Source organism: Podarcis muralis, chromosome 15 (assembly GCF_964188315.1).
Source record: "Podarcis muralis chromosome 15, rPodMur119.hap1.1, whole genome shotgun sequence".
In the NCBI taxonomy this organism is placed as follows: Eukaryota; Metazoa; Chordata; class Lepidosauria; order Squamata; family Lacertidae; genus Podarcis; species Podarcis muralis.
This window is the reverse complement of record NC_135669.1, coordinates 29,490,270-29,506,687: the sequence shown is the minus strand read 5'-3', so window position 1 is coordinate 29,506,687 and position 16,418 is coordinate 29,490,270. Positions and strand designations below refer to the sequence as shown.

Below are 16,418 nucleotides of genomic sequence, written 5' to 3'. Positions count from 1 at the left end.
CAAAGGTGTTTATCAAAGGCTGGCATATGCACACACAGGATTCTAATTTTCAATCAGGCATATCAGCCTTGTTATCTCCCACAATTATGTTTTGCATTACAAATTTTGCACCAGGTTGGGGGGGGGGACCTCTGCTGGCACAACCCAACAGCTGCATCAAGAGTCTATCCTGAAGAACTAGGCTGTGCTTCTCCTGATTCAAAATGGAATCCAACAGTATCCAAATGTAAGCCCAAACCCACTGTTCCATCTCAGGAACTGTCACACCAAACTAACTGGGAGACAATATTCTCAAAGGCATTCAAATCAGTGCTAGTAAACCTAATGCACTTCTACGGGCTCATTTGGATAGCTCAAAGACCACCCCCACCCCTCTGCACAAAACAGCAGCACTACCTCCCCCATTCCCATGTGGAGTGGGAATGCCACACCTTTCTAGTCCCTCAAACAGAATTCAAGCAAGCTCTAAGCACACAGTGACTTTGAGACAGGGATACTCCCCCTTACCATGAAGGCAATTCAGGCACTGAAATGAAGAGCAATAGGGTTCTTTGATGGCAGAAAAGAAGCAGAAAGGATATTGACTGTTCCCACCCAGGTTCCTCAAGAGGCGAATTTCACTTGCCCCAAACAAGGAAGGGGTAGGTCATTTACAAGAGGATGTGTGCGTGTAACTGAAACATCCTTTAATAACCTGAATACACTTACCCTTCCACCATCAGTTAACATTTGGAGTGATCAATTTCTCTTATCTGAGGGGCTAACCCATCATTTTAAACTGGTAGCTCACCCTCAGCTTCATCCAGAGGCTGCTTCTGCAGCAGATCTCAAGGGTGGCTTCCCTGTCAAAAGGTCAGCATGAACCTCATTATTCTACCCTTCGAAGCTTGCTGTTCCTAGCTTGAGCCATGAAAGTCTTTAGCCCTGCACTCCAGGTGCATCTGCCCTCTCTGACAGCTCAGAAGGTGCTGCTCCCAGCAGCCCTTCAGACTGTGATGAGTTGCCTCTCTCTCAGAGTGGAAGTCCTGGACTGGAGCTAGGAAGCCATGAATGCTTGTGTGTGTGTGTGTGTTTTCTCTCTCATGTCACTCTCAAGTCAACAGCTCACACCTTCTTGCCTCTAGGAATGTAGGAAAGAGCTTTATACCAAGAAGTATACAGTGGTACCTTGGGTTACATACGCTTCAGGTTACATACACTTCAGATTACAGACTCCGCTAACCCAGAAATAGTACCTCGGGTTAAGAACTTTGCTTCAGGATAAGAACAGAAATTGTGCTCTAGCGGCGTGGCGGCAGCAGGAGGCCCCATTAGCTAAAGTGGTGCTCCAGGTTAAGAACAGTTTCAGGTTAAGAACGGACCTCTGAAACAAATTAAGTACTTAACCCGAGGTACCACTGTAGTGGTCTAGTTCAGGACTGTCTGCACTGACTGGGAGCAGTTCTCCAGGGTCTCTCCCAGCCCTACCTGGAGATGCCATCGGGGTGGCACCTTCAGCATGCAACACAGTTGTTCTGCCACTGAACTACAGCAGCCCCCATGCCCTTCAATGTGTCAAATTCAGACAGGAAGGAAAAATGCAATGCCTCCTCTTGAATGTATTACTCTCTTCCCCCCTTGCGCAACCGTCTTAAACCTTGCAATCTTTTTGTTTAAGCAGCTGGGGTTAAGCACACTGGTGGAATCATGACTATTACTTTGAGCTACATTCCGTATATCAGATCATTTAAGTGTTGGGCTCCTTCTTAGCTCTTGCCTCCTCTCCAACCACCTGCCACTTTCCTGACGGAGCCTACCTGTGGTTGCTGGTTCAGCAAGTACCCCTTAGTTTGGCTCCCCTCAAGGCATTATCACCATGCTCCAGAAACCCGCTACTCTTAAAGCACGAATTAGGGATGGAGGGGGAATTGTCTAGGTAGCATGATGTCACTGGCAGCCAATCAGTAGCTCGCAACTCCCCCCCCCCCACGAGGTGGGCTAACTCCCCCCACCAAAGCCTGCCCCTTTTTGCTGCTTGAAAACAGCTCCTTTCCCCGGCCGTGTAGGGTTCAACTGCAGGAGGCAAACACCAACACGCCCCCCCCCCCCGCCCCAAGGCAACGGAGTCTCCGGCGGGAGTCCTTCAAAGCCTTTCCTGCTGCTTCCGAAAGGCAGCCCTGGGGAACTCTCTGTTGCACAGAACCAACTTGACCCTTTTCGAGGTCGCGCCCTGCCCCCTTCGGCCCAGATCCACCCGCAAAAGGAGGAAGGGAGGGATGGTGGTCCTGGACGCGCCCACAATGCCGGCTGCGAGTGTTTCGCTCAGCCGGAGACAGGTGGCGGCGGCTCTCTCCCTACCGCAACAAAGCAGAGCCTGGCTCTGCGCGCTTCCCCGCTAGGCATGTCCTAACCCAGGCTGGGAAGACGCCGCAAGGAGACTCCCGAGATGGGGGAAGCGGGTGGAGGCTCCCGAGCCCTGCAAGGCTAGATAGATGGAGGCAACCGGGGACAACGGAGGCAGCAACAAGCGCCTCCCTCCAACTCTCCTCTCGAGGAAACGGGAGGAGGGAGAGAAGGCGAGCCCCACCTCGAGCAAGCCGGTGCCCAAGGCTTGGGGTGGGGGAGGACCACCCCGTCCTCCGGCGCTGGACCTCCTCCAGTGCCAAGTCTCTGGAGCCGAGCGCCCCGAGGGTTCTCCGGCAAGCGGCGGCTGGGCACACAATGCGCTGGATTACCGCCCGGCCAGCCGCTCCTCTCCCTTCTTGAAACCCCACCCGCAGCTGGTGACAAGCCCGGCAACCCCGGAGAGAGAGAGAGTATCCGCGCCCCCATCCCGCCTGCCTCCTGCCGGGGAGCATCCCGGGCGCCGCCCCTCTCACAAAGCCGGGCGCCATCTGCCCTCCGCGGCTCCCGTCCGCCTGGGTCGGCGGTGCCCTGCCCTTACCATCTTGCCCACCTCCATGGTCGGAGGCTGCTGCTACTGCTGCTGGGGCCGCCGCCGGTGGCGGCGACGGGGCGGGTCTCTCCCGCCCTCCTCTCCTCCCTGCTCCAGCTACGGTGAGATGCCCATGGCCAGGGCGGCGCTCCTTCCAAGAGAGAGGACCAGACGAGGGGGCGGCGGCGATGGTGGCGACCCCACGGCCGCCCCTCCCCGGCGGTGGGATTGCGCCGCCCGCCCGCCCGCCGCGCCCAGGCGCAGCGCCGGAGTGAGCGAGCAAGCGAGCGAGGACGCGTCTGCGTGTGTGCTCGGAATGACAAAAGGCCGCCGCCGGCGCTCGCTCGCTCCCGCCCAGCTCTCCCCTCCCCTCCCCGGAAGGGCAGCAGGAGGGAAGGAGGCAGGCAGGGCTTCTCCCCCCCCCCCCCCGCCCAGGCGGCACAAAGGAAGACACCGTGCAGAAGCAGCGGCCGCCCGCCGGGCCAGGCCCGGCACAGACCCAGCCAAGGCGGCGGGAAGGAGGAGTTTGCGCGGCAGCGCCCACGCCGGTAGAGACCCTCCTGCTGCCTGGAGGGGTCACCAGAGCGCCGGCCAGGCAGCTTCACCGCCCCCCGGAGGATCGCCACTTTGCAGAGAGATGGCGAGGAGAGGAGCGAAACTCCTAAGCAGCAGTCCCGCCCCCCCCCCCCCCAAGGACTGCCTGGAAAGGATAGCCTGAGGTTAGGAGGATTGGGATGGTGGGAGGACCAGCCCCCACCCCACATTCGCACCAGTCCTCTATCCACCACCGTCTCTCACCCCCCAACTCCATCACCTCCACCCTCCGCATGTCATGGTTGGCTTAGAGAATCTTTAGGCTGCCCATCAATTGCTTACTCAGTTCTTATAGGCAGCCCTGTTTAGGGAAGTTTTTAATGTTTGAAGTTTTATTCTGTTTTTAGTGTTCTGCTGGGAGCCGCCCAGAGTGGCTGGGGACCAGCCAGATAGGTGGGATATAAATAATAATAATAATAATAATAATAATAATAATAATAATAATAATAATAATTTCATCTGGGGAAATAGAATCATACAATTGTAGAGTTGGAAGGGACCCTGAGGGTCATCTGGTCCAACCCCTTGCAATGCAGGAATCTCAGCTAAAGCATCCATGGCAGATGGCCATCCAACCTCTGCTTAAAAACCTCCAGTGAAGGAGAGGCCATCACCTCTCATGGGAGGCTGTTCCACTGTCCATGTGACAGCCCTTGAGATATGGCTATCATATCTCCTCTCAGTCTCTTCTTCTCCAGGCTAAACATACCCAGCTCCTTCAGCCATTCCTCCTAAAGCTTAGTTTCCAGACCCTTGATCATCTTGGTTGCTCTCCACTGTACATGCTCCAGATTGTCAACATCCTTCTTAAACTGTGGCATCCAGAATTGGCTGCCAGGCCCCTGGGTCCATATAGCTCACTACTGGCTGGCAACAGCTCTAACCAGGGTTTTCAGCAGGGACCTTTGCTGAGGATTGAGCCTGGGCCCTTCTGTGGACAAAAGCAGGCACCCTTCTCTCATTATCCCCTCTCAGATTAATGTTCCCCTAGCAGCACCTCCTATTGCTCCTCACAAGTGTTGGATGGAAAAGAAGACAAAGGTGTTCATCCTGCCTCTGAGGCCCTTTGCAGTGCCAGCAGCTCAACTTAAACCATATCTGCACTGAAGCCACCACAAAGAACAAAAGGTGGCCCAGCACAACACTCCCTATAACAATAAGACCACCTTGTCACAGTAGCCTCTGAAAGAATGATGTAGAAAGGTGGGATAAAATTTTTTTGATAAAGAAAGCAGTGCTGGTTTTCTTTCCGTGAACTCTGGCACTCTTCACATGCTCCTTTCCCTCACAACCAGCATTCAAAAGCAATAGCTTCCATAAACTTGACCTTTGGCCTTTTCCTCCCTGCCTCTCCTTTAAAATTTTGTGGAAGGGGACAACAAGAGCCTTCTGGCCCCTTCCTCTGAAAAGCCTGGACCATATCACCACTGAATAGAACCAAAGGAACTGGTGGGGCTTGTCCCACAACAGCCCACCAGCACCAGCCTTTATCATATTACACCTTTATCATATTACACCTTTATGTGGATTTAATTGTAAGCCAACTTGGAAACTTGGAAACTGGTCTTAAAACACACACCAAGTTGCAGGATGAGATCTGAAGTGCAGACAAGCTGAAGTGGGGTCAAAAGTAGAATTGAGGGCAGAAGTCACCTGAGTGGAAGAAGCAAGCCTTGGCACAGTGACTGTGCATGAAAGTAGGAAGAGTCCTGCTGAACCAGGCCAGTGGCCCTTGTGGCCCAGCATTCTCTTCTCACAGTGCTCAACCAGATGCCCAGTTGGGGAAACCCACAAGCAGGACCTGAGCACAAGAAGAACCCTCCTATGGTTTCCAGCAATGGGTGTTTAAAAGCATTATTGCTTCCACAATGGCAGAACATAGCTACTGTAGCTAGTTAGCCATCAATAGCCATTTCCTCCATGAATTTGTCCAATCCTCATTCACAGCCATCTAGGTTGGTGGCCCTACACAGTCTGCACTGTAAGGAGACTCCCAGGGACTTGGTACCACAAAGTCTGCTCTTTCTATCCCACAGAAGCCTACATGAGCACTGTAATGACAAGCTCAACACTGCAGTTACTTGCCCACCACACTCTCCCAGCCATTAGCACACACACTGCCCATCTGATTGCAAAATGCAGTCCTGCAAAACTGCACATTGCTGATTTCCGGTTCTCTTTGTGCTTCCCACCCCAAGTGCTAAGTCATTTCCCCTCTGAGAGACCTGGAAGTGACAGGAAAGGACACAAAGCCTAAGAAGGATAATAGCTCCTTTTTGCATAGCAAGATAGCAGAATCAGTGCAGTCCATACACTTAAATACTTGGACTTTAATTGATATTTTCGCCTAACTCGTTTTTGAGTGGTGTGTGATTGTTAAAAACATGATAATTTGCCACACAGTGTCAGTCAAAGAATTGGTCGACTCCAGCCCTCTGCATCCAACTGTGGCCCACCAGGAGCTACAGGAAAGCTCAGAGGCAGGGCAAGATGGGCAAGAACCCCTTTGGTTTCCAATACCCCATAATTGAAGCTATCCCGATTCTAAATAAAGAGGCTTTGCTCTGAGCTATTATGGCCAAGAATATAGTCATAATGTCTATTAATGTTTCTTACTGTTCTTTGAAAGCTATCACAATGTACTGTGGTAATGAAATCTACAGGAGTTTTTTTCCCCACCCAACAGGCTGCAAACCTTTGGAATTTCATACGTGCAGTCAAGAACAAAGCCACTTAAAGATGACAGGTTGAAGTTTTAAAAAGGAATTTAAGATCATGATTTGCCTTTTAGGTTCTTGGAGGCAACACAGCACACACTTCAGTCAGCTATAAAAACTGATGGGACACTGCCTTCTAAGAACAGAAGCGGAACCAGGAAGCCTAGCAAGGTGACAGCCACCAATACCTGGCTATATCCAATTAATGAAAGCCAATAAGGGGGATGGTTGGGGTTAGCACCCCTGCAGAGGCCCAGCTTAGCTACCAAAGGCCTGAGTTTAAAAAAGTGTCCTAGCCTGCTTTTTCAAACCTGAGGGTGGCACCAGGCATATTTCCCTGGGAAGAGCATTCCACAGATGGGGCACTATTTAAAAGGCCCATTCTCATGTTTTACATTTCTTTTTTGGGGGGTGGTTTCTGAGCACTGCTAGTTTTTCCTTCTGTCAAATAGGAACTGTGTAACTTCTTACATTTCCAGATGTGTACCTGGGCCCCCTAATCTACTTGCAGTTCACATTCAGAAACATATGCATCATAGGTTAGGCAAGAAAAGTGGAAGTTTGCCTCAGGAGGGATGTAAACTACAATTCCTCAAGCTGAGAGCAGAGCAAAAGGCAGCTCCAGCAGCTTTAGAATCAACCAGCTGAATTGTGTGGGGTGTTTTTTTTCCATATAAAAAGAGGTGTCAGGCAGCTTCTGCTTCATTATTGCAACTGAAGTATTGGGGGATGCTCAGCAACACCCGCTGCCTCAAGCATCTTAAGAAAAAGCAGTGCTGCTACTGCCTATTGTTGCTTCCAGCTAACAGGAACAAATTGTCCAAGTAGCACAGAACAAGAGCAAAAGCTCCCACGCCAAGCTGGGCTAAATGAGGGTTTGGGTGGAAATGCAGTTTCCTTTGCTGTGAAATCCCAAGTGGGCCAACAGCCAGCTTCTCCCTAAGCAGGCGGTGCAAAAAATAAATAAATCCCGTTTCAGGGCAGCCTTGGGCAAGACGTTATGTAGGAGGCTTGTTTTAGAAGACAGAGGCCCCTCCCCAATTTTGCTCAAGCAGCCTATGGAGCTGCACAACCTGGCTCCCATATCCAACAGTGATGGAAAAAATCCTCATTAACAGCCACAGTGGTGAAGCACCCCTGCACCTTGCCACTAGGCTTGGGAGGTGGGGGAAACATTTCTCATTCCCAGGGGCCAGCCTTGTAGATGGGCTGTGTAACGTTTCTAGATTTCAAGGTATCTGCCTCAGGAGAATTGTTTGAAGACACAGGATACCGTTTGACTGCTGGCTAAGCAGGGTTGCTTCTAGCAGCTGCCTGGAGATCACATGCCAGCTTCTCTGAGGAAAAACAGGTGGCTCACCTGTCATTGAGGTGCATGAATTGTGGTTGTCTTTGCAGCCATACATATAGCTCCTGCATCTGCTGCATGGGTATTGTTTTGGAACCTTCTGGAGGTGGGCATTTTGGTGGGCCACTCTCCCCCACCCTCCATGTTTATTCTCAAGGGGGCATGGCTGCTGCCTCTGAAACCACATGCAGTAGCTATGTAAAAAGTACCCTTGTCAAGAAGCCCACAAAAGTTACTAGCCTGCAAAAATGCCTACTAGCTTGCTGGAGCACTGGCAGAGGAGGGATAGGGGACTCCGTTCCTCTCCTAGCATCCTACTGCATTCCTATTCTGGGTGCAAAGGAAGGGTCTTCACTTTTTCTGGCAAAGCCACTTAGGTTTCTGTACTGGGGACAGAGGAAGGACTAAATGCTCTGCTGCCTTCTGCCAGCTCACTCACTTGCCTACATGGAATTACTTGTCACCTATAATTACCTGGTAGGCGTGTAAATACGGAAGCTTTGACCAAGAGCAGGCTAAGGTAGCAAGCACAGCAGGGATGGAGGGTGGATTGTGAGATTACACAGATGACCATTCAAATAATTACAGTTACAGGAAAGAAACCAGTTCTTTTCCTTTGAGGTCACACACATGGAGCTCAGCACAGCCCCTTCAAAGGAAAAATCCACCCTGAGATGAGCATCAAAGCTGTAGTGGTGGATAAAGGCTACTCTTTAGCAATCCCATTGGAGATATAAGCAACCATTAAAGTGTTATCCAACACCTGCTGATAGATTTGGGCTGGAGTGGCTACTACAGGCAATGGAGTATCCAGCAGTCTTTGTATGGAGTGGGGTGGGAGGGTGGGGGTTGGAACAGGGGCTGATTAGTTTACTAGTCTATTGATAGTATGCTGCATTAACACCTTGTACTATTACCTGGGACAGCATCCATGTCTGGTGGACTCGGTCTCACTAAGAAGAAAGAAACAAATAATATTGAGCAGTACACTTATTAGTGAAGACACAGGCACTTTCCCAAAATACTATGGAAAGCCTCTTCTGTGTCAATTGCTTTTTTCTCCCAATGCCTCTGTTTTTAGGTAGCAACAAGGAGGGCTCTACCATATTTCAAAAGGGAAAATGTTCTGGCTGGACACCCTCTGGCAGCTCTGAGAGGCCACAGATGCAGAACCACATGCAGAGATCTGAGGACCAAGAGGGGGAGGGCCAAACACCAAGATCCAGGTTTTTCTGAGCTAGGGAAATGGAAAAAGTCATGAAAAAGATGAACGTAGGGAGAGGAAGTAGTCAGTCAGAGCAGTGGTGAAAGGGTCACAAGAGGAACAGAGAGAAGAGGTCCCTGCAGGCTCACACTTTCATGCTTGAACAGAGAAGGGGCAACTACTTTAAGCCCCATGACCACACTAACTCACTTTCTGCAGCTGCCTCACAGCTTTCTCCTGCCACCATACAGCCTTGGGAGTGTAGGTGGGTGAGCAAGGTTTGGATCAACTGTGGAGGCAAGGAAGTGCCCTCTGCCCTCAAGCAATTCTATCCTGGCTCAGATGACAAAGAGAAGCAGCAGCTGCATAACAACAACTCAGTGAAGAGCTGCCAGTCCTCCCTTCCCCGCCACAGCCCTTCCCCAAGCAGCTGCTCCTCCTTCAGCACATCTGTTCTCTCCAGCAATTGAAGTTCACTGCATCATTCTCAGGACAGATGGGATACCAACTCTTTGGTGAAGAAAAAGGACAGCACCCTACACATCACGGTCAAGGCTTCCTAGGAGGAACTCATGCCAAGCACACAAATAACTAGTGGGTGAGTTGGAGAAAGCAGAGAAGCCTCCACTCATCGGCTTTGCTCATTTAGCACTTGGGGTTGCATCCCATGCTAGTCCTACTCAGAATAGACTCATCAAAAATAATGGACATTACTAAGTTGGGTTCATTCATTTCAATGAGCCTGCTCATCTAATCCTTGGCTTCTGCATCTCAGCTCACAATATGCAGTCTCTCAATTCATTCTGATATTTAAAGGTCACCTTTTTGGGGGGATTAACCTTCCCAAGGCAGCTCACAACACGTTAAAAACATAAAAATTAATTCATAGCCTAATTGTAAACCATAAAACCACAATATATCAGACATCTAGAGATGTTTTAAAAAGCAGTAGTAAAGCAGTATCAGTATAAAAAAAATAGGAAAACAAGCAGAAAACCATTAAATAGTTTTTTAAAAGCAGCTGTTAAATGCAAAACTGCCAAGGAATCAAGTAAAATCAGCTTAGGACAAAAACGGTATTCTGGGCCTATTTAAAAGTCATCAGTGTCAGGCCACATGCACCTACTGAGGGAAAGGGTGACGAAAGCAAGGATCCACCATCTTTAACACCCATCGATCCAACAGTTCCTGATGGCAAGCCCACCAGCAGGGCCTTTGAGGCTGATCTTAAGGCAGTTTTGATACAGATGTAGGTGACCCTGAAAATAACCTGATTGAGCAGCATTGAGGAGATTAAAATATCTAGAACATTAAACTGAGCTTTGAAGTAAATGGGCAACCCGTACTGCCAATACACAGTTCATGTTATATGCTCCAATTGCCTGGCTCCCACAAGCAACTAGTCTGCTGCATTCTGTACCACTTGCTGTTGATGATGTTATTTATTACTACTACCACTAATATTTATATCCTGCCCTTCATTCCAAAAGAGCTCAGCATGGCAAACCCACAAGTGATAAAACAATTTATATGAAAACAATTCCAATACAGATGCAGACAAGCTGGCAGTCCGATTCTAAGCACATTGCAGTAGTCTGGATGTGACTAGAGCAGGTATAGCTCTTTCCCCAACATCCCATTTTCACAATAACCACTTTTAGACACTGAGGGTGCTGTCCAAATAAACAATAAGTCGAAGGATGATGCTATCTTCAATTAAGGGACTGGTAATGTTTATCCTGGAGAAGACGGGGGCGGGGGCAGAATATGATAGCACTCTTCAAATACTTTAAGAGAGTTCACATGGAAGTAGAGGCTAGGCAGCTTTCTGCATCATGCAGCGGGTTGGACTACAAAGCCCACAAGCCTCCCCCCCAAAACTCTGTGGCAATAATGGGGCCTAGCAGAGAGTTTCACTTGCTTTACAGATGTGCACAACAGTGGAATCTTGGGTTTGGAGGCAGGTTGCCATAAGTACTGCTAAAAATACTTGAAAGGGGCAAATCACTGGGGCCTAGAATCAATTTGTGCAACCCAGGATGAAGAGCACTGGGTGCCCTTCTCTCTGTGCCAGGGAGTGTGGGCAATGAGCCCAGCCTTAGGTTAGGAGAGCATTACAGGAATCTGCCTCACTTGCTCTGTCAAATATACATATTGCCTCTTTTTTTCCCCAAGGAGGGAGAAATGGAGGCAGAGGTCTCATGCTGTAATTATTGATCTGACTATTTTTAGTCTCTGTTTGCCCAGCCTGTTCCTGTCAAGCAGCCATGAGGCAAGCTTTACACAGGATCATTGCAAAGAAGGCAATGCCTAATCCAGATGCTCGCTTGGACAATTTCTTTGGAAAACATTAAGTGAAGAGGCGACAGAAAGCAAAGAAATCGTAGGCAAATGCTGGTGCTCCTCTTCCTCCACACCATTTCACTGCTTCAGATGTATAAGCAGAGCACCAGTTTCCCCCTCTAGATTGGCTGATACAGAGAGTCAAGCAAGAGACATGGGGAGGTGGGGGTGGGGTCATGGTGTGAGCCAGTGATTTGTGTTAAGTAGGGCAGCCAGGAAGATTTATTCTGAAACCTTCCATTCCACTAGCAGGAGATGGCTGGTCTATTTAGTGCTCCTTGCAACACACTTTCTTTGGCGCCAGGCACTGGTCCAATGCTTTCTGCACCAAAACGAGATTCTAGAACTCAAGCTGGCCTCAAAAATGGCTCCAGGGTACAAATGTGGTTACTTAGCTATGAGGAAAGAAGGCCTGAGATGTTTGGATATGTTTTTCCCGCCAACCTGCAAGCACATTCCTAGTTGATACACAATATGGGAGATGTGGGCTAGAGGCATCTGAAACAGATTTGAGGCCCGCTATCAGAAAAGGGAAGTGGGTGGGTGGAAGTATGTGCCCTTCCAGCTACCGCAGGGTGGTTAGAGGACTTGCGTGAATGCACAAGAGGCTGCTGTATTGGTGGAAGGGAGGCTGTTTAGGGACCTTGCCAGGGTTTGGCCTGGAACATGTGTGGACTCAGAGCCTGGTCCAAAGCTAGCTAATCAGGGCTGCGAATCCGGTGCTTCCCAGCCAACACCCAACATGCTAACTACTACTTTGCCAGTTTACTATTTGATCACTGTCAGTTGATCCAAGCACATTGTGTATTATGCTGTGTAATGCTGTTGGTGTGTAAGATAAAATAAATAACAGATCAACATAGCTGCCTGCATTTTTTACTGTCTTTGGGGATGTGCCTATGGGAGCTGTCATGATGAGCCTTTACATTTCACAATGCATCATTACAAGATGGCATATTAATTTGGCATCCCTCCCCAACTGGGATAAGAGCTTAGCACAAATTCACCAGTCTGTCCCTCTGAGATCAATTTGTTGCCATTCCTCTTCCTTCCCTAATAGGATTAGAGCAAATATCTTTATTAATATTCATGAAATCCCTGAAACTTAAGGGGAGCTTAGCTGTCTCCGGAAGCACAGGATACCGCTAGAGGCAACAGGCTGGACTGGGGCACCCAGGCCAAGGAGAGTACACACATCACTAGGAAGCCATGGCAATATACTGAGTGCTCTTTGGAGGACGATGTGCTTATTGAGAACAAACAGGCACTGCATTTCTAAGAAATAAGCAACATACTAATGGCCTCAGGATAGTGTTTCCTCTGTTAGCTGATTCATGCAGATTTCAACTGGGCAATGCAGCTAGGCAGAATCAATTCTTCACAGGGAGGGAGGCCAAGGAGTTCCAGTTCTGGAATCAGGAATATTTCTCGACTCTCCTGAAGAAGGTGCATGTCACAGCTTACTGGGCTATATAGTCATAGTGCTATTTATAACCCACCTTCAACCTGAAGGTTCCCACAGTGGGATACAACATTTCATTAAAATATGGCACAACATATGCAGCATAAAAACCTCCTAACACCACTGTGCATGCGTAGCTCTTGAGGCAGGGTCTCACTGACCATTACCCAGGGTTAACAACATATAACATGTCTGAGAAACAACGAAAACAAATTCACAGGAAACTGAAGCAAGGATGGAATGAATGCAATTTGAACTAGTAATTTCCTAAACCCATTCCCACCCAAAGCAGAGTTGGCTGAGGTTGATGGGAGTTGTAATCTGAAACATCTGGAGGGCACCAGTTTGAAGAAGGCTGACAATGAATGGGAGAATCATATACAGCACAAGAATTGCAATAAAAATAATTTTTAAGTAAAGCTTTGAATATTTTTGCATATAACAATTTAAGGCTGCAATGGGTCGTTCCATATCAAGTGGTACAATTTTTGATGATTTTTTTTACTACATGTCGTCCAATTTTCTTAAAATTTTGTACACTTGTTAAATGATCGGAACAAATCTAATCTAAAAGTTTAAATCTAAAAGTCCATCATGTGCCATATCATATTTAAGCTCATGAAGTTCTGAAGAGATTGGTATTTTCAGTTTTGGAATATCTCAATTCTGGGCTGTGTTTAGGTCTTTGTGTAGTCTGGCAAGACCAAAATTGACATTTTTTTTTAAATTTTAAAACCCTCATTACTCAAAAATGGGAGATAAAAAATTTAAAACTAAGATGTGAGACCTTCTATTAAACTACTTTTAGGAAACTGAAACGGAAAGCAATATAAAATGGTAAGATTTATGTCCCTGAATCACTTGACATGGAATGACACCAATGCTAAAGACATTTACATTGGTACCTCGGGTTAAGTACTTAATTCGTTCCGGGGGTCTGTTCTTAACCTGAAACTGTTCTGAACCTGAAGCACCACTTTAGCTAATGGGGCCTCCTGCTGCCGCCACGCTGCCAGAGCACGATTTCTGTTTTCATCCTGAAGCAAAGTTCTTAACCCTAGGTACTATTTCTGGGTTGGCGGAGTCTGTAACCTGAAGCATATGTAACCTGAAGCGTATATAACCCAAGGAAATGCATTTCTGAGTAAACATGCATTACATTGCCCTGTAAGTGTGCTATATTCAATTTATTGTTATGAATCATTATTTATTGTGTTTATGTCTTGCCCTTTTGTCCAAGGAGCTCAAGCTGGTCCTCCCCCTCCTCAATTAAAGTCCACAACAACTCTGTGAGGTAGGTTAGGCCAAAAGAAGACAGTGACTGGCCCAAGGTCACCCAGTCAGCTTCATGGCCCAGCGGTGACTTCAACCCTGGTCTTTGACCACTGCACCACACTGGATCTAGAACTAAATGTGACATTTCCAATTTCCAATCAAACACTTCAGTTAAACTGGCATTGAAGTTAACTGTATTTGGCAAGTTTAAAAGCTTTGAGATATTTATACAGAACATAAAAATTCTGATACAGAAGCAAAAAAAGTAGTCACTGCTTGGATGCACACCCAAGCATGCTGTAGGCCCCCTGCCCTTCCATGATCCTGTGCAGGTTTCTTGGGAAGCTGCCACATGGCAAGAGTTTTGACCTTCCCCATCATTAGTGAGCCTCTTTCAGAAGGCCAGCTCATTTCACTCCTGACTGCTCCCCTTGGGAAAGACCAATGAAGAGATGGACAATAAAGAAGGGTGGGCTTTTGCCAAGCAGATTCACACAGCCAAAGCTCAAGGAAGCTTCAAATAGGATATTGCATGTGTGCACAGCACAACAGAAAACTTCCTCACCCCTCTCTGTTTGAGTGTGGAGAGCATAAGTTTTACATACTCCAAACTTCACAGCTGAAGCTTTTCCTTTACCATTTTTCAGAAAGACTACACTTGAGATGTTTTATCTGTCATAAATCTTTGCAAAAATGAAGGAAGCAAAGCTGGAGGCTGCCCAACTTTTCTCTACAGACGCCTCTGTGTTGCATTTTTTTCTCAAGACACACCTTGAGTAAGGAAAAAGCAGACCTCCTCTCAGCTGGCGAGGAGGAGATGTTCTGAAGGAGCACTAGGTCATCTGAGGAAGCAAGAGGCAGAGATCAGCTTATAAAGGAAACTTTGTTCTTGCAACCTCTGCAACAGCATCCAAGCACTGAATTGCCAAGAGCAACCTCCCTCCTCTTACCAGTGGCTGCAGCACCCCCTTCCTGTCATCCAACCTTTTTCTTAGATTTAAAACTACCTAGTCCAAAATGTACAGAAGGGGCACAGTTCTGCTTATGAATAACAAAAACAGGAAGTCATCGGACAGCAGCTTATGGAAGAAACATGCAGTCACACCCTTTGCTTCTCAGTACTGGCAAATTTACCCAATATGGATCCTCTCCAAGTACATCATTAGCTCTATTTTGTTTCTTTTACATAATTTTTTAATGAGATTTTAAAATACAGTATGACAAACAAGACACCAACCTAAAATACATAACAGAAACCATCATAAAGGCAAGAGTAAAAATACAAGATAATAAAAAATAAAACTTAAAAAGCCTGAATAGCACAAAATATATTCCATGGTTGGAAACAAGGATCATATTAATGTAAAATATGTCAAGAATTCATATATGTTGCCAAATAAAATCATATTTAGCAGGATTGTGCCAGCCATGAGATTGTTTGATCATATAAATCACAAACAGCTCCCAAACAGAAGCAAAGTTAGAGGGGTCTACATTGCCCCTGGCAGAACGTAACCTATGAGCCAGTTTTTCAGAGATGGCAATAAACATGACTTTTAAAAACCACAGGTCCAAAGAGTAACAAGATGCATTCTTCCATTCTTGAGAGATCACTAAATGAGTGGCGACCGGAGACAGAGAATTGTTTGCAAACTTGATCAGCATTAGCACCATCAAAAATGGATCTTCAATTTCTGATTCAAGTCTATGTTGTGCTGTAGACAAAAATGGCACCCCAGAACACACAAGAGGGAAGGATTGGCAAATTGGCAAACTGAAGATTGGCAGTTACTCAAAACCCTTGTAGGGATAAAAACTCTAAGAAGGAAAACCTCAGATATAGTCCAATAAGAATTAAAGAGCATGGAATGTTGACTGGCTGAGTGGGAAAGAAAACTGACAGCCAGGTGGGAGGGGGAATGGAAGGGCGTTGCTGGAAAGAGAGGAAGAGGCACAGACATCTAAAAATCGCAGAAACAACCATCACATTGTCTGAACAGGTCCTTTTCTGAATCATACTAAAAAAACAACCTACTATATCATGTACCCAAGGAAGTGAGTTGCACACAGAAAACAATAGAGAAATGAAAGATTTCAATGTAGACAGGACTGGGCCCAAGAGTGTTATTCACCCCCATCCAAAACGGAGACCAAGGTAGGGTGAGGAAAAACAAAAGGTGCTCAATGAGGGCTAGACATGCTCAGTGGAGACGGATGGCTGGCTGACCATTAGGAGGTGGGAAAAAAGGGGAAACCAAGTTTGGGGGAGGAGTATGGATTCTCTGGAACTCTGAACAGAAGTGCTCCGCACTACAGGGCTACTGTTGCAGAAGACTAACACCATTCTGAAAGAACATCTGCTTAAAACCACACCAGTCTGAGCATGCCACAAGCACATGAATCCAGAGGTTGAAAACCCCCAAAACTGCTGTGAAAGGCCAGTGAAGGGACATTTTGTTATCAGCGGCAACAACTGGTGCTAAACCCCCCCCCCCCGCATTGTTCATCTCAGACAGGTTAGTAATCCCTGGGAGGCTTTTGTACATGGACAGTGGTCTGTA

At 47.4% G+C, this 16,418-nt stretch overlaps 1 protein-coding gene across 3 annotated transcripts in view; it reads right to left on the bottom strand.

Moving 5' to 3' along the window:
* The window catches only part of HIP1 (huntingtin interacting protein 1), a 71,701-nt gene that overhangs the window by 42,050 nt on the left and 13,233 nt on the right, over positions 1-16,418 (bottom strand). Inside the window, exon 1 of one of the 3 annotated variants that reach the window (XM_077919716.1) lies at positions 2,924-3,206. The exons of the other annotated variants lie outside the window; for them this stretch is intronic. Coding sequence (XP_077775842.1) covers positions 2,924-2,941 — 18 coding nt within the window. The 5' untranslated portion in view covers positions 2,942-3,206. Of the gene's footprint in view, positions 1-2,923; positions 3,207-16,418 lie in introns of those variants that run through there. 3 annotated transcript variants of the gene reach the window in all.